We start from the raw sequence: 17,393 nt of genomic DNA, 5'->3' as shown, positions 1-17,393 counted from the left end.
GAGACTAATGTCATGGCTTTATAGCATAAACTATGAGAAAGTCATTATGTCCTCAGAATTGCTTATTTAGCTATATATCTTAGGGATACGGAGCCACAAAAATAGGACAAATGACCTATTTTCCACCATTGGCTGTTCTTGATCTAAGAGACTTGGTTGCAATGGTTATAAGGATGGAGATGACCATCAAACCTTCGGCACATCAGAGGAGATCTGGCTTTTTCTTCATAAAATATCCATCTCCTGCATCCCTTTGCCTTTTTGACTTGGCGTTATCATTGAGATGTCAGTCTTATGCTGACTTTGATAAAGTTGATAAACTTTGACAAAGATGGGCCATGATAGATTCACTCTGTCATCGCTCTGGTTTTATTTACAACAAGTATTACAAGACTAACTTTCCCATAAGTATCTTTTTTAGAAAAAATGGAATCTGCTTCTCTCTTTTTCGTAGAACCTCCCGTATTTAGCAGAAAACCATCTCCAGTAGATACGCTCAAAGGTACTGAAGTTCGCCTGGAGTGTGAAATCTCTGGGACTCCACCATTTGATATCACATGGTATAAGGACAAGAGGCAAATCCGCAGCAATAAAAAATACAAGGTCACATCCAAAAACTATCTTGCAAATGTCCATATTCTTAATGTTGAAACCTCCGACATTGGTGAATATCAGTGCAAAGCTAAGAATGACGTGGGAAGTGACACTTGCATTTGTACTGTAAAGCTGAAAGGTAATCATCTCTTGTTCATATAGAATATAGGCCTTCTTCTGTATAAGATTGGCCAAGTTTTTTGTTCCAGGGGATCTTGATGTCCATTGCCTCTTTTCTTTTCAGAGCCACCAAAATTTGTCACCAAAATAAACAGTCTGACTGTTGTGGTGGGTGAACCAGTAGAGTTACAAGCAACAGTAGAAGGCTCTCAGCCTATTTCAGTCTTATGGCTCAAGGACAAGGAAGAAGTCATCCGAGAAAGTGAAAACACTGCAATAACTTACCTGGACAACATTGCCACTTTACAGCTCGCCAAAGCAGAGCTGTCAAGCGCTGGGAAGTATATCTGTCAAGTCAGCAATGATGCTGGAACCCGTGAATGTATGGCTACTCTAACAATCTTAGGTTGGTAATCACAGAGATTTGTCTTTTATTTTTTTTTAAGAAAGACCTAATTTTAAAGCTGAGTCGTCCAGATATTAAGACCCTTGATAATTTTTTAAATTGTGATCATAATTATGTTTATTTATAATTATCAATGTGCAAGGGACATTATGGAGTGCATGAAAGAGGAGGCAACTGCCCCTCCCCCAAATTGTACAGTCTATAAACAGTGCAGGAGAACAAAGGAGAAAAGGGAGGAGATATGGCTGTGGAAGGGGTAGATTGGCTTATGATTACATCAGAGTAAATGGACTTACAAGCTTAGACATAGGAAGACACAAAGAGAAAAGAACTTGGAGCTTCTTGGGGAATTTTACTGTCTTTTTGCTAGCATTTGAATTATGTTACAAAAATCATTTTGACCTAGGACAATCATCTTAACTTTAGCTCAGAAAAGCAACATGGAAACTGTACCAATGAATGTGATTGGACGTTTATTGCATCCAGAACATATTAATTACTGAATTAGAACGTTTTGATGCCTTAGTATGCTTTATGCAGATGCCATACACAGGTATCATTTCCCTCCCTAAACATAATATTTGAAGGTATGATCCGGGTGCCCGTATTCCAGAAAAGGAGAGCCATTCATAGGATTATCCTCATTCCAATTGGGCAGCCAATAAATTTAAATACAGTAAATAATAATTCTAAAGTAAACAGTAAAAGGAAAGAAAGCAATTTTGAACACAGGCTTCTGTAGCTATAAGAGCCTTGTGTCCGATGAAACAAAGAGATTTACGGTTGGATCTTGCTGTATCTTTTCCCAGAGCCTGCTGTCATTGTAGAAAAGGCTGAGCCAATGAACGTCACCGTAGGAGATGTCTGCACCTTACAGTGCAAAGTGAGCGGAACCCCTGAGCTTTCAGTCGGCTGGTTTAAGGACGGGAAAGAACTAATAAGCAGCGACAAATACAGAATTGTCTTCTACAAAAACACGTCTACACTTAAAATTCTTGATTCAGAAAGTGAAGACAGTGGCTTATATACCTTTGAGGTGCAGAACAACGTGGGCAAAAGTAGCTGCACTGCATCAGTTGATGTTCTAGGTTGGTCTTGATGCTTCTTTCCATAACATTTTTTGCTAGACAAATTATTCCAATATTCCTGGAGGATCATTATTTTGCTTTATTCTTCTTAACAGATCGGATCATTCCACCTTCTTTTACCCGAAAACTAAAAGAAAGCCATGGTGTGCTGGCTTCTTCTGTGCTTCTTGAATGCAAAGTTGCAGGATCTCTACCAATTACTGTTGCTTGGTTTCATAATGGTCATAAGCTCACTAGTGGTGAAAAACATCAGATCACCTTTTCTGACAATGTTTGCACTTTGCAAATCGCTTCCCTGAACCTATCTGACACAGGGCTTTACGTATGCAAAGCTGCTAATGTAGCAGGCTCCAATGAGACCAGGGCTGTTTTAACTGTGCAAGGTTAGTAGCTGGCTAGCTCTTCATTTAAATATAATGCTCAATCCTTAACGCATTTTTCTTCTGGAATAGGAGAGACATGTTTAGGCTTACTTACTAATCCACTAATCTGTTATTTCCTTTAATGCAAATTTAGAACCACCCTCTTTTGTGAAGGAACCAGAATCTGTGCACATTTTGCCAGGCAGAAGTGCTACATTTTCAGCTACCATCAAAGGAACTCCACCATTTAAAGTGAATTGGTTTAGAGGAGTCAATGAACTGGTACCAAGTGATAAATGTAACATCTATTTGGAAGACTCTGTCACAGATCTAGAACTATTTGATGTGGAACCATCACAGAGTGGGGAGTACACTTGTATTGTAAGCAATGAAGCTGGCAAAGCATCTTGCACAACACATCTTTTAGTAAAAGGTTGGTTAAAAAAAGGATTAAAAAAAGCAAATTTCTGAATTTTCTCTGAGATTTATAAATGTTTGTACAACATTTTGTTTAACAATTGAGTTCTTCTTGCTCTCTAGAGCCAGCAGTTTTTGTGAAGAAACTAAGTGACCACTGTGTGGAACCAGGAAAATCTATAATTTTAGAGAGCAGGTACACTGGCAGCCTCCCAATTTCAGTCACATGGAAGAAGAATGGAGTCATTTTAAGCCAATCTGATAAGTGCAGCATCACCACAACCGAAAAATCTTGCATTCTGGAAATACTTAATACTACAAAGGATGACCAAGGGGAATATACCTGTGTGGTGGAAAATGAGGCTGGAGAAGATATTTGTGAAGCATTGGTATCTACTTTAGGTGTGTCTCTGTGACATTATCATCCTCTTTATCATTCCTTTATGTAGTTCCAAGTTGATTATCTTAATGTTGACATTGACTATTTGTGTTCTCAGAACCTCCTTCTTTCATTACACACTTGGAACCTCTTGAAGTATCAGTTGGAGATTATACAACTTTACATTGTCAAGTTTCTGGAACTCCAGAAATCACAATATCTTGGTACAAAGGAGATACTATATTAAGATCCACTCCTGAGCATAAGATGTATTTCAAAGACAATGTAGCCACATTGATATTCAACAAAGTAGATATCAGTGACAGTGGGGAATATATTTGCAAAGCCGAAAACAGTGTTGGATCTGCCTCTTCAAATGCTATCTTGACAGTTCAAGGTGATAAATTCATTCTGAGTTGTTTAAAAATGCAGATTTATCAGTCTTTCACTCTCTGGCAAAGGATATTCACCTGTCCATCTTGACTGCATGCTTGTTATTTTACAGAACGAAAACGTCCACCTTCTTTTGTGAGGCAATTAAAGGATACGGAGCAAACTATTGGCTTCCCAGTTAAATTTGTATGCCGGCTCAATGGGTCTGAACCTATTAGTGTCACTTGGTATAAAGATGGTGTACCTTTAAGAGATGACTTCAACGTACAAACTTCTTACATTGATAATGTGGCAACCCTTCATCTCTTGCAAACTGATATGGCCCATTCTGGGCAGTATTCTTGCACAGCTACTAATCCTGTTGGGACTGTTACTTCTAACGCTAGGTTCACAGTTTCAGGTTTGTTTCAAACTAACTTTGTCCTATTTTCTTTCTGATTTCAAAAGCAATGTTACAAAAAGTATTTCATGTGAGCTCAAAAGGGAACAACAACAATCTCTTTTTCCTTTTAATCTTCAGAAACCAAACAAGCTCCCTTGTTTGATATCACACCTGAATCCAGAGATGTTCCTGTGGGAAAAGGTGTTGACTTTGAATGTCATGTGACTGGAACCCACCCTATACATGCTATCTGGGCAAAAGATGGCCGAGAGATCCGCACAGGAGGAAATTATGCGATTACATTTGTAGAAAACACAGCTCGCTTAAGGATTATGAGAGTAGGCAAAGGAGATTCTGGACAGTATACCTGCCAGGCTAGCAATGTAGTTGGCAAAGACTTTTGCTCAGCTCAGCTTAATGTGAAAGGTATTGGAATTTTAATAGGCTTGATCTAGCAAAACTTTTTTTTTAATTCAGAAATGGGAATTCTTGGGGTTTTTTCCCCTAGCTGTTCTTTATTTCTAACAACTGGGTATCAAAACTGAATGGATGGTATTCAAACAAAAAAGCGAACTATTCGGGGTACCATGAAATCTCTTTTCTCCTTTATTTCTTCTAATATATATTCTGTGAAAGATCAATCTCAGTCTTAATCTTAATCTCTTATTGGGGACCTATATGGCAGAATGTTTCAGCTACAAGTTACTCTTCCATCTTCTCCACACAGATTTAAGTGTAACTGCAGGAATATTCAGCTTTGTGTTGACCTTGCTATTTAGTTCATTAAGCCTATCATTTATTAATCTAAGAAAACCTGCATTTTTCAGTTTCCAAAACAAAAATTTATTATGTATATTTTGGATATAATTACTGGTAGACAAACTGATAATAAATTAATAGGGATGAGTGAAAAATGTGGTTATACTAGTTTACTACTAGGTTATACTAGTAGTAAAATAATAGTTCCAAAGCACTCAGAATAGAAATATAAAACCTTTAAGCTGCATTTGCAAAACACACTGAACCACAAACTAGCCATCGACATTTCAGTTTACTGTGTTGCATATTTTAATGGTTTAGTGTGTCATGCTAATAAAGAAAATTGAATTGAATAAACTATGGTTAAGTTAAATGTGGATGAACTAGTGCAATCACAGTTAGTAATAAACCTGATAAATTTCTACTTGTGTCTAAGCACTTTTGTCAGGTATGGACAATCTATCTCAGCTCTTGCATTCTTAGCACCTAAACTTATTTCTTTTTCTTTAATATTATGGAACTTACCAATGTTTAAGTTGCAATAGTTCTTATTCAAAACTTGGAGCACCATGTAATTAAACGTTACTTTCCATCTGACTTCTTAGAACCTCCTAAATATGTAAAAAAGCTTGAAGCTTCAAGAATGGTGAAGCAGGGTGACTCATGTCAGCTTGACTGTAAAGTCAGTGGTTCCCCAGAAATCAAAATTGCATGGTATAAGAATGACCAAGAACTCCATGCTAGTGAAAAATACCATATGACCTTCAGTGATGCTACAGCAGTCCTCGTCATTGTTGATGCCAACCTTGAAGACAGTGGTGATTACATCTGTGAAGCTCTTAATTCTGCTGGCACTGTGAGCTGCAGTACAGTAGTCACAGTAAAAGGTTAGAAGCTACTATTTCCAAAGTCTTCCTTCCTCTGTACTTCATTCTGCATCCTTTTGCGCTCTAAAAGCTTTAATGCATCTTTTACAAGACCTGATGTCCTGCAGAAGTCTTGGATTTCAGTCCTTGTAATTTCTTTGCCAGTTGATTAGAAATTCTGGAAATTGAACTCCAATAAATCAGGTTGGAGAAGGATGAGCTAGAGACTGGGAGATATCTCAATCTCTATGAGATGCATTGGAGGTATTGATGTGCCAGACCAAATACTCACGTTAGATCAAGAGTAGGGACCTTTAGCTTTGTCTGTCATTGTCAGTTTCAGAAGATCCAAAACTGTATTACCGTAGAGTAATAGAAAGTCCAATCTACTTCTTATTATTCAGACTCTGTCAGAAGAAAAAAAGCTTTATCCTGAGCTTTGGATATATATTTAACGAGCAACTAAGAAATTTACAAAGACCAACAGGTGGTTGAATGAAAGAGTGGGAGAGAATATAACATATGAATGACATGAGTAGGAAGGCTGGCTTTTGGTTATCTCTGCTTACTAATAAACCTGCATGCTGTTTATCTGTTACCTCTTAGCAACATTCTATAGTTAGAGAACAACTTAAATGTTAACTACAATTATAGAACAAGAGGAGGAAAAAATTCCTTTGTTTGCTTTTGTTTTAAATCACATCTCATGGAGATAGGAAGGAAGTCTGTAAGACTATATTCTCAGGCATAGGAGAGTCAGAGAGGGTAATTGAGAATAGGAGGTCTGACTATAGACGTGGCATACATCACAATCTGTATTAAAGGATATGTGTAGGCACACACCCAACCTTATGAACTACACTCATTTGGAATATTTAGTTCCACATGCAAAAGGAATTTGCAGGGGATGGCAGAGTTTCCAAGCAGGACTTTACAGGTTTGGATTTAGAAACAGCTTCAAAGTGAAGTGGGATATAGACTTTTGACAACTAGGAGAACTCTTAAATAATATATCTCTTCTGCTTCTGAATGTTCTGCTCTGTTTTCAAGAAGCCTCCTCCAGAAGATCAATTATGTATTCTCATAACTGTTTCATTATAGAGCCTCCTGTTTTTAGCAAGAAACCTAGCCCCGTAGACACCCTTAAGGGCACTGATGCTATCCTTCAGTGCGAACTTACAGGCACACCACCGTTTGAAGTTGCCTGGTTCAAAGACAGAAAGCAGATTAGAGGCAGTAAGAAGTTCAAAATTACAACGAAGAACTTCAGTACCAGTGTTCATGTGCTCAACCTTGAAGCTGCTGACATAGGAGAATATCAGTGCAAAGCCTCCAATGAGGTGGGAAGTGACATTTGCACTTGTACTGTCAAATTCAAAGGTTAGTATTTATACAAATTGTTCTTTGGAGAAAATTTTTTACGTGAGTTTCTTTCTTGCTCATGTACAATTTTCTTTCTCTCTCTCTCTTCCCCTCCTCCATGAATCATTATCTTTTCTCAAAGAACCACCAAGGTTTGTTAAGAAACTGAGTGACACCTTCACCTACACAGGGGAACCCACTGCTTTACGAGCTGTAGTGGAAGGTTCCCAGCCCATTTCCGTTTTGTGGCTGAAGGACAAAGGGGAAATGATCAGAGAAAGTGAAAATCTCCAGATTTCATTTTCAGACAACATTGCAACTCTTCAGATTGCAAGTGCCGAAACTGCCAGTGGTGGGAAATACATCTGCCAGATTAAAAATGATGCTGGGATGCGAGAATGTGCCGGATACTTGAAAGTTCTAGGTTGGTATTGGCTTCTATCCCCTTCTGAAGAACAAATCTTGTCTTTCTGCCATGGCAGAAAACTATTCTACCAGTTTCAGTTTTGTAACTGACTGTCTATGGAGATTCTCAGATTTTGTAACTGACTGTTTCCCTTCCTCCAGAACCAGCTGTGATCTTAGAAAAGTCTGAACCAATGATAGCTACAGCTGGCAGTGCTTTTACTTTGGAGTGCACCGTAGGTGGGACTCCAGAGCTAATCACCAAATGGTTTAAGGATGGAAGACAGCTGGCCAACAGCCGCAAACACCAGATTACCTTTTCCAATAAAGTAGCAACACTTAAAGTCCTTTCTGCGGACATGGATGACCGAGGGCTTTACACTTTTGAAGTGCAAAATGAAGTCGGAAAAAGCAGCTGCACTTCCTCTGTAGATGTTTCAGGTTAGACAAAACTCTTGTTTCTCAGTTGCAGTTCTCTTTCTTCTAGTTATATCTTTCTTCTCTTAAAACTTGTTTTTGGTGACTTTACCCAAACAGAACACCTTATCCGACCTTCTTTCATCAGAAGATTGAAAGAAACATTTGGTGTGCTGGGTTCTTCCATTGTTCTGGAGTGCAAAGTTGCTGGATCGCTACCTATGACTGTGGCTTGGTTTTATGGAAGCGATGAGATTTTCAGTGGGGATAAATATGAAACCAGCTTTTCAGATAATGTCTGTATCTTGAAGGTGAATGCTCTAGATATCTCTGATACAGGTCCTTATACCTGTACTGCTGCCAACGTAGCTGGTTCTGATGAATGCAGTGCCTTTTTGACAGTACAAGGTCAGTAAAGGAAAGGCAAGCCACTGGCTCTGAGTGTTTCTTCTGTGTATTTCTCTTGTACTCTTTGCATCTTTCTTTTATCCATATTCCACCTACTTCATAACTGCTAATATTTTCAACATTGTGTAAATCTAGAACCACCCTCTTTTGCAAAGACACCGGATCCGCTGGAGGTGTTACCAGGGAAGAGTGTGACATTCAGGAGTCTGATCAGAGGAACGCCTCCATTCAAAATGAACTGGTTCAAAGGAAGCAGGGAACTTGTGCCAGGGAAAACATGCAACATCCTCTTGACAGATTCAACTGCAGAACTGGAATTGTTCGAAGTAGGACCTCTCCAGACTGGAGATTACACTTGTCTTGTTACTAATGATGCTGGCAGTTGTTCTTGTACTACGCATCTGTTTGTGAAAGGTTTGTCTAAATGTTACTGTCTATATCTATTACATCAGGCATTTGTTTAAATATATACGTGCACACAGTCACATATGTGTGTTGCAGTCTTTGATGTGATCCATTCTTACAAACTCTCTTAGAACCGGCTGTATTTGTGAAGAAACTGAGCGATTTCAGTGTGGAGCATGGGAACTCCATTATTCTAGAAAGTAGATTCGGTGGAACTCCTCCACTTATGGTGACATGGAAGAAGAATGGCTCGAAACTCACACAGTCTCCAAAATGTAATATAACGACAACAGAAAAATCAGGCATCCTGGAAATCCTTAGTAGTAGCAGAGAAGATGAAGGAGAATACACATGTGAAGTTGCAAATGATGCTGGGGAGGATGTATGCCATGCCTTGGTATCAATCTTAGGTGTGTTGCTGACTTAAGTTGAGTAATTACTCTTACATTAATTTTATGGTGTAGCTTAACCACCTGGGTACTTACTGTGGTGTTGATTTCTGCTTCAGAGCCACCTTACTTTATTAAAGACTTGGAAAGAGTGGAGGTGACCATCGGAGAGCCTTTGTCTTTACGATGCCAAGTAGCTGGAACTCCAGAAATCAAAGTCTCATGGTACAAGGGAGATACCAAACTAAGATCTACTCAGGCTTATAAAATGCACTTCAAGAACAATATAGCAACACTTACTTTTAGCCAAGTGGATAATGCTGACATTGGCGAATATGTCTGCAAAATAGAGAACAGCGCTGGGTTTGCTACTTCAACAGCTGTGCTAGCTGTCAAAGGTGATAATTCACTACATCTGTTGGTTCAAATATTTTTGTGCAATACTTTTTTAAAAAAGAATATCCACTCATGTGGCAAATATAGGAAGAAAGCTACATTATTTGGCTATCCTGGCATGCACATAGGCAGCAGGGCTAAATGTTCAGAAGACTAGAAGATGTCTCACAATTTCAGCACATGTACATTGCATCAGTCATAGCATGTTATCTGGTTGGAATATAGAAATGCTCACAGAATTCCCGTTCCTCGGAATATTCTGTTGGTCTCTGTGCATGTGCAGATGCTTGCATATAAGAATTAGATGTTAGGCTCCAAAAATCAAGAAAGACATGCAGAATTATTTCAAAGCAATTTCTTTTGTTGTTCTTCACTCTAAGCAGAAATCTTGCCAAACTAAGGCAACTACTTGCATCATTAAGGATATACTCTGAGAATTTCTAGGGAGGAGTCATCTTAACCTTCTTTCTCCCAACCAAACTATCTAATCTTGCTGTCTCTTGGTCCCCTGGAATGCAGCCATTCCCTTCTTGGAACTCAGATTACACCCCACCATCTCCCAAAGAGGGTTTCTATCTTGGGGTATTGTTTCTCTAGTAGGACATGTCTAAAATGTTATTGTGTTTTAGGATCATACAGAATACATTGCCATTTCTGTTTGCAGACCGTAAACTTCCACCTTCGTTTACAAAGAAGCTAAAAGATGTACAAGAAATGATTGGGTCTCCTGTTGCTTTTGATTGCCGTATCATTGGCTCTGAACCTCTTCAGGTGTCTTGGTATAAGGAGGGGGTGCTCTTGCGGGACGATCATAACATTCAAGCAACCTTCTTAAATAATGTAGCAACTCTTCAGATCTTACAAACAGAGATGGCACACTCTGGCCAATATACTTGCACAGCTCAAAATGCTCTTGGAACAGCTTCCTCCAGTGCCAAGCTCCAGCTCTCAGGTGTGTCATTTTTTTCTTTAAATTCAGACTTGGCACATTTAGTAATCTGATTTTAAAGAATACAATTAGATCACAGCAGGGGATTGTGGTTTGTTTTTTAAGAAAAGGTGACAAAAGGCAGATATAATTTCCCCCTTTTCTCCCCCCCTAGAACATCTGATACCACCTTCCTTTGATGTGAAGCCTTTGCCAGTTGAAGTTGCTCTTGGGGGAAGTGGTTCTTTCAAGTGTCACATCACAGGTTCTATGCCAATGAAAATCACCTGGGCAAAAGATAACCGAGACATCCGTCCTGGTGATAATTACAAGATTACCTTGGTAGAAAACACAGCCACACTGACCGTTCTTAAAGTAGGTAAAGGTGATGCTGGATTTTATACCTGCTCGGCAAGCAACAGTGCTGGGAAGGATACTTGTGGTGCTCAGCTGAGCTTCAAAGGTAATTTCTAAAAAGTATAAATCATAACACTTATACTTACACATATACATAAATGCCCTTGCTACATCTTTGTTGTTGTTCCTTTTTTTAAAAAAAGAATGAATGGGAAGTATGCTAATGTGGATAAGCTCCTCATTTCAAAGCAGCAGCCGATAAATTTATGGAAACAAGTGATTTTCACAAGAAAGCTGGTGCTTTATGTTTTGTATTTATGCTTAGAAGTCTTTCTCAACTTAACATATGGAAATATACTATGATAAGGAAGTTAGTTATCCTTCAACATCTGAATAGAGTATCTTACTTTTTTGTGAACATAATTCTGGGCAGCTTTATTTTCCACAGAAGTATGGTTAAGCTATTCAAATCCGCAATAACAAGAAAGAAACTGAGCATTTATTGTACTCATAATGAGCTTTAAAATGTATATTTCATAAGAAGTAAGAAGCATTTGAAGTAGAAGTACAGTACAGTTTAACTTGTGCTATATGTTGGCCTTTTTTGCTGATAATACCATAGCAACTTGAGATTTTGCATATTTAATGTAAATAGCATTGTTTAAACTTTGCCTTATGAATACATTTTCCCCCCTTTTTCAACAGAGCCACCAAAATTTATCAGGAAGTTAGATTCCTCCAGAGTTGTGAAAGAACATGATTCAACTAGATATGAATGCAAGATAGCTGGATCACCAGAAATTCACATTGCATGGTACAAAGGTGAAACTCAAATTCACCCCAGTGACAAATACAGCATGTCCTTCATTGATTCTGTGGCTGTCATTGAAATGCACAATCTGACTGTTGAAGACAGTGGAGACTACACTTGTGAAGCTCAAAACCCAGCTGGTAGTGCTAGCAGCACTACATCCCTAAAAGTGAAAGGTCAGGATCTGTCCTTCCTTTGTTTCTCAATCATTTCCTGGAAAAAAGGGGTTAGGGTTATTCTTTTTCAAGTAAAGAACAAAACCCATCAGTTCAACTGGGCATGAAAATTTTTTATCTCAAATACATGCTATCTCCCATCTCACTGTAATGTTACATTCTTGGTGCTTATTAACGTCCATTCTCCACATTTAATGGAAATTTTAATCTTTTTTTTACAGCTCCTCCAGTTTTCCGCAAGACACCCCAGCCAACAGAATCTTTGAAAGGAGTTGATGTTCATCTTGAATGTGTGCTTCAAGGTACACCGCCCTTCCAAATTTCATGGTATAAGGATAAAAGAGAAATCCGAACTAGCAAGAAGTACAAGATGTTGTCTGAGAATTACGTTGCTAGTCTACATATTCTTAACACTGATGCTGCAGACACTGGTGAATATCATTGCAAAGCCATCAACGATGTGGGAAGCGAGGCTTGCATTTGTTCTGTGATGCTGAAAGGTTTGTATATGACTTCTTGTTATCTCTTTTGTTTACATCTTTTTTCTCTTACTTTGCATTTACGCATTTTCTTCTCCTGCCTTCAGTACCACCAAGGTTTGTGAAGAAACTTCACGATGTTAGTGCAATCGTTGGGGAGCCAGCAGAATTGCAAGCCACGATTGAAGGTTCTGAGCCAATTTCTGTTCTTTGGTTGAAAGACAAAGGAGAAATTATCCACGAAAGTGACAACCTCTGGATGTCATATACAGATAAAGTAGCAATCCTTCAAGTTGTGCATGCAGAACCAACCAACATGGGAAAATACACCTGTCAGATTAAAAATGATGCTGGAAGCCAGGAATGCTTCGCTACCTTATCAGTTCTTGGTTAGTAAAATTAAACAATAAAACCAAAGTACACTGTCATATTTTACATAATCTTCCTCGCTAATGTGACTATGATTTGCATCTCCTTCCAGAGCCAGCAACTATTACAGAGAAACCAGAACCAATGACAGTCACAACAGGAGATTCTTGCACCTTAGAGTGCACTGTTTCTGGAACACCTGAGCTTACTACTAGATGGTTCAAGAATGGATATGAACTCACTTCTGACCAGAAATACAAAATCACTTTCTTCAATAAAGTATCTGTGCTCAAGATTCTGAATGCAGGTTTACAAGATAGTGGAGAATATACATTTGAGGTGAAAAACAGTGTTGGTCAAAGTCATTGTACAGCTTCTATACATGTTTCAGGTTAGTGGATTAACATGTGGAATACAATTCTGTATTTCCTCTGCCTTTTCATATTAAGTTTTGCATATGTTGACATGTGATGTTAGGCATCCATGTGCTATTCCTAAATGCTTTAGCAATTTACTTATTGTGGAATATCTGGCAGAGGATCAGTTAGAGCAATAGCAATAACACTGAGACTTATATACTGCTTCATAGTGCTTTACAGCCCTCTCTAAGTGGTTTACAGAGTCAGCAATATTGCCTCCAACAATCTGGATCCTCATTTTACTGGCCTCAGAAGGATGGAAGGCTGAGTCAGTTTTGAGCCAGTCACAATCGAAATGCTGAACTGCTGGCAGCCGGTAGTCAGCAGAAGTAGCCTGCAGTACTGCATTCTAACCACTGCACCACCACGGCTCTGAATATTCCTAGATACCCTTTCAGAAGTTATGTTTTGCCTTTAATGATATGCAGTACTGTTAACACAGTTGGGAAAGAGTGTGTTTGCACTCAATACTGTCTTAAATATAACAGACTAAAAAAATCCCACTAAATTGGAAAAGCACTAATTTGTTACTCAAAAAATTGAGTAAAAGACCTACTATTGTTATTATTATTATTATTATTATTATTATTATTATTATTATTATTATCGTCATTGTCATTATCATCATCATCTTAGATGTCTGTAGAATCTGCTTGCTTTCCTCAAAATGTTGCAAGCAGCATTACATTGTATATTACACTCTTTTCATATATGCATATAGCATCAAAATACATGTATAAAAAAGGTGGAGCTTATATTGTCTGGGCATGATACTGCTTTTGTCATTTGCCCCCTCTTACCCCTCCCTGCAGAGGTCATTGCTTATTGTAATTTAATTTTTATTTTGTGTTCACAGATCGTATCATACCACCTTCATTCACAAAAAGGTTGAAAGAAACACAGGGTCTCTTGGGCTCATCAAGTGTACTTGAATGCAAAGTCATTGGATCCCCTCCAATCTCTGTTTTTTGGTTCCATGATGGTGAGGAGATCACTAGTGGAGAAAAATATCAAGCAACCCTTACAGATAATACATGTTCTTTAAAAGTGAATGCTCTTCAAGAGTCAGATATTGGAAGTTACACTTGTATAGCAACCAATGAAGCTGGAACTGATGAATGTGAAGCATATTTCATAGTTAGAGGTAAAATTTGAGATTAAAATATATATTAAAAGAAAATAATTGTTTAAAAATCTAAAGTTTGTATTTTATGTTCTTTAATCTGCACGTTTATCATTAACATTTTTTTATGTACATCTAGAACCTCCATCTTTTGTGAAGAAACCCGAACCTTTGCAAGTTTTATCTGGGGCAAATGTAACATTTACAAGTATCATTAAAGGAACCCTCCCTCTTGATGTCAAGTGGTTTAGGGGAAGTGTTGAACTGGTTCCAGGACATAGATGCAACATATCTCTAGAAGAATCAGTTGCTGAACTGGAGCTGTTTGATGTTCATCCTGTCCAAAGTGGAGACTATACTTGCATTGTCAGTAATGAAGTTGGCAAAATCTCTTGTACAACTCATCTCTTTGTAAAAGGTTTGTAATTATTGTGCCTTCTGGGTTAAATAGAAAGACAACCATCAATTATAAACAACTTTAAATTTCCCATCTTATGCTATTTTTTACAGAATCAGCAAAATTTGTGAAGAAACTGAATGACTTCCATGTTGAGAAAGGAAAACAATTAATTTTAGAATGCTCATACACTGGTACCCCTCCTATTCAAGTGTCTTGGAGGAAAAATGGTATAAATTTAACTCAGTCAGAGAAATGCAGTATTACCACAACAGAAACGTCTGCCATACTGGAAGTCTCTAACAGTAGACTAGAAGATGCTGGCCTGTATTCTTGTCACATAGAAAATGAATCAGGCCAAGATAACTCTCAGGCAGCTGTCTCAATCTTAGGTATGTAGCTTATTTCAAAGGATATTTTAAAAGAACTATTGATTCTTTTGTGGGAAACAAACTCCTTTTGTGACTAATCTGTGCTTTTGTTCCATAGAACCACCATACTTTGTCCAAAATCTAGAGTCTGTGCAAGTGACAGTTGGAGATTCTGCATCGTTACAATGTCAAATTGCCGGAACACCAGAAATCAATGTGTCATGGTACAAAGGAGACACAAAACTAAGACCCACCAGTACTTCCAAAATGCACTATAAAAACCAAGTGGCCACTTTGGTATTCAGCCAGGTGGTCAGCAATGATAGTGGGGAATATATCTGCAAGGTAGAAAACAGTGTTGGGGAAGCCGTATCTTCAGCACTGCTATCTGTCCAAGGTGAGTAATCACCACCAGTTTTTAAAAGCTTGGGAAATACTATTATTACTCAGTTGAAAGGCATGAGAGGGGAAAAATATCTCTGGTTTTAGCTGTTCTTTACCAATGGAGAATTTCTGTAGCCAATACAAGCAAAATGATCCTGTTATGGTTCCGGCTAATGAAACACTTCAAAGAACTTCCAGACATTTATTTTCCTAAAAGTCATTTATTGTTACAAAATGTCAGCACAGGCATAACAGAGGCTTTTAATGCTAAGATCTAAGTTCTCTTCCTCTGAGCAGTTAAATTATTAGTATGTTCCCTCCCTAAATTAGCTGTCATATATCACATTATCCAATTAGTGTGAAGGTCAAAGGTTTTCTTCCTCTTTCTCTCCTGGGCTTTACCCCCACCCCCCCTTCTGCTCTGTATTAACCCAAGAAATACCAGACAGTTCTGCATATTGTCAAAGCAAGAATATACAGTATTTGCAGCGTTGACAGATACATTTCGTTAGAAACAACATCGTGTGACTGGCTATAGTTTCTCAAGAGAGTCTCTTTATTTTAAGTCATTAAAATAAACCTTCCTCATTTTATGTCATCTACTATCATACATGTTGAAAGTTGTTAAAAGACAATGTCCACAATTCACTGAAATTTGAGATAAATTGCTAGAGTTTCATTTTTATCCTGTTAGTTTAAGCATGTCTAATTATATCTTTGTTAAGGTTATTAATTTATATAGTCTGTATATTACCACCACTCTAGATAGTCTTATGCTATAGTTAGATATATGAATCTCACCTTGGTAGATACTAGACTCCTAGAGTTGGAAAGAACTATTTAGCCTATCAAGTTGAACCCAAGTTTAATTCAGGAATCCACCCATGACCAATAGCTGTCCAAGCCAAAACTGGAATATATCAAGAAAAGGGGAACTCAGTATTTTCTTCAATAATATTCAAACTGAAATCCAAATCATTCTGAGTCGGTAACTCTGTACAATATTTTTTTTCTTGCAGAACGTAAACTTCCTCCTTCATTTTCACGAAAATTAAGAGACATTCATGAAACTGTTGGCTTACCGATTACATTCGATTGTGGCATTAATGGTTCCGAACCAATTGAAGTAACCTGGTATAAAGATGGTGCACAAATAAGAGATGGCTACAATGTGCAAATATCATATTTAAATAAAGTTGCAGTTCTACAGATTTTACAAACTGATATGAGTCTTGCTGGACAATATACTTGCACAGCTTCCAATGCCATTGGAACCTCTTCTTGTAGTGCCAAACTCATCCTTACAGGTTTGTCAAAAATACGTAACTCTCCTTTGATACTTATATGGCAATGCAAGTCTTAGTTATAAGCTCATTTCATTAGCCTACTTTAAATTCATATTTGATATAAATCTTAAAATGTGCTGAATTAACAAATTACTTGTACTGCTTCTTTCTTTAGAGGGGAAGATGCCACCATTTTTTGACATCCCAATTACGCCTGTTGATGCAGTTGTTGGTGACAGTGCTGATTTTGAGTGTCATGTTTCTGGAACGCGCCCTATTAAGATTGCTTGGTCAAAGGATAACCGTGAATTGCGAACTGGAGGGAATTATCAGATCAGCTATACAGAAAATATAGCCCATTTGACAATTCTGAAAGTTGACAAAGGAGACTCTGGAAAATATTCATGTCACGCTAGTAATGAAGTTGGAAAAGAATCTTGCACAGCTCAACTTAATATTAAAGGTACCAGAAATTTTCATCAATAAGATAAAATTTAGATTCCATTGTGTGTAGGCTTCTATCTAAAGAACTCTGAGCAACATCTCATTTGTACATCTTTGGTACCTGCCAGAAAACTAACGAGACCTGGGGCATCATTTGTAATTATGTGAGATACACTGATAACGATCCTGCAGCTAAAATTGGAAGCCACAGAAATCAGAAATTCCCCTTCTATGGCCGTATGCCACTTTCATAGAGAAGTTCTAGAATTAGTATCTCTGTTTTGAACCTGTTCATGAGGAG

The 17,393-nt window shown here is 37.9% G+C and overlaps 1 protein-coding gene across 50 annotated transcripts in view; it reads left to right on the top strand.

Moving 5' to 3' along the window:
- The window catches only part of TTN (titin), a 313,395-nt gene that overhangs the window by 91,387 nt on the left and 204,615 nt on the right, over positions 1-17,393 (top strand). For all 50 annotated transcript variants that reach the window (XM_039339406.1, XM_039339428.1, XM_039339419.1 and 47 more), the window contains 29 exons: positions 455-733; positions 839-1,120; positions 1,930-2,208; positions 2,304-2,591; positions 2,725-3,003; positions 3,111-3,389; positions 3,485-3,763; positions 3,872-4,159; positions 4,280-4,567; positions 5,506-5,787; positions 6,868-7,146; positions 7,271-7,552; positions 7,696-7,974; positions 8,071-8,358; positions 8,494-8,772; positions 8,895-9,173; positions 9,272-9,550; positions 10,213-10,500; positions 10,652-10,939; positions 11,539-11,820; positions 12,042-12,320; positions 12,407-12,688; positions 12,781-13,059; positions 13,944-14,231; positions 14,350-14,628; positions 14,721-14,999; positions 15,097-15,375; positions 16,382-16,669; positions 16,824-17,111. In XM_039339406.1, coding sequence (XP_039195340.1) covers positions 455-733; positions 839-1,120; positions 1,930-2,208; positions 2,304-2,591; positions 2,725-3,003; positions 3,111-3,389; positions 3,485-3,763; positions 3,872-4,159; positions 4,280-4,567; positions 5,506-5,787; positions 6,868-7,146; positions 7,271-7,552; positions 7,696-7,974; positions 8,071-8,358; positions 8,494-8,772; positions 8,895-9,173; positions 9,272-9,550; positions 10,213-10,500; positions 10,652-10,939; positions 11,539-11,820; positions 12,042-12,320; positions 12,407-12,688; positions 12,781-13,059; positions 13,944-14,231; positions 14,350-14,628; positions 14,721-14,999; positions 15,097-15,375; positions 16,382-16,669; positions 16,824-17,111 — 8,187 coding nt within the window. The remainder of the gene's footprint in view (positions 1-454; positions 734-838; positions 1,121-1,929; positions 2,209-2,303; positions 2,592-2,724; positions 3,004-3,110; positions 3,390-3,484; positions 3,764-3,871; positions 4,160-4,279; positions 4,568-5,505; positions 5,788-6,867; positions 7,147-7,270; positions 7,553-7,695; positions 7,975-8,070; positions 8,359-8,493; positions 8,773-8,894; positions 9,174-9,271; positions 9,551-10,212; positions 10,501-10,651; positions 10,940-11,538; positions 11,821-12,041; positions 12,321-12,406; positions 12,689-12,780; positions 13,060-13,943; positions 14,232-14,349; positions 14,629-14,720; positions 15,000-15,096; positions 15,376-16,381; positions 16,670-16,823; positions 17,112-17,393) is intronic.

Source organism: Crotalus tigris, unplaced genomic scaffold, assembly GCF_016545835.1.
Source record: "Crotalus tigris isolate CLP2741 ecotype Arizona unplaced genomic scaffold, ASM1654583v1 scf7180000017733.2605024, whole genome shotgun sequence".
NCBI classification, from domain to species: domain Eukaryota; kingdom Metazoa; phylum Chordata; class Lepidosauria; order Squamata; family Viperidae; genus Crotalus; species Crotalus tigris.
Note: the sequence above shows the minus strand (reverse complement) of the source record. Positions and strands in the feature narration are given on the sequence as shown.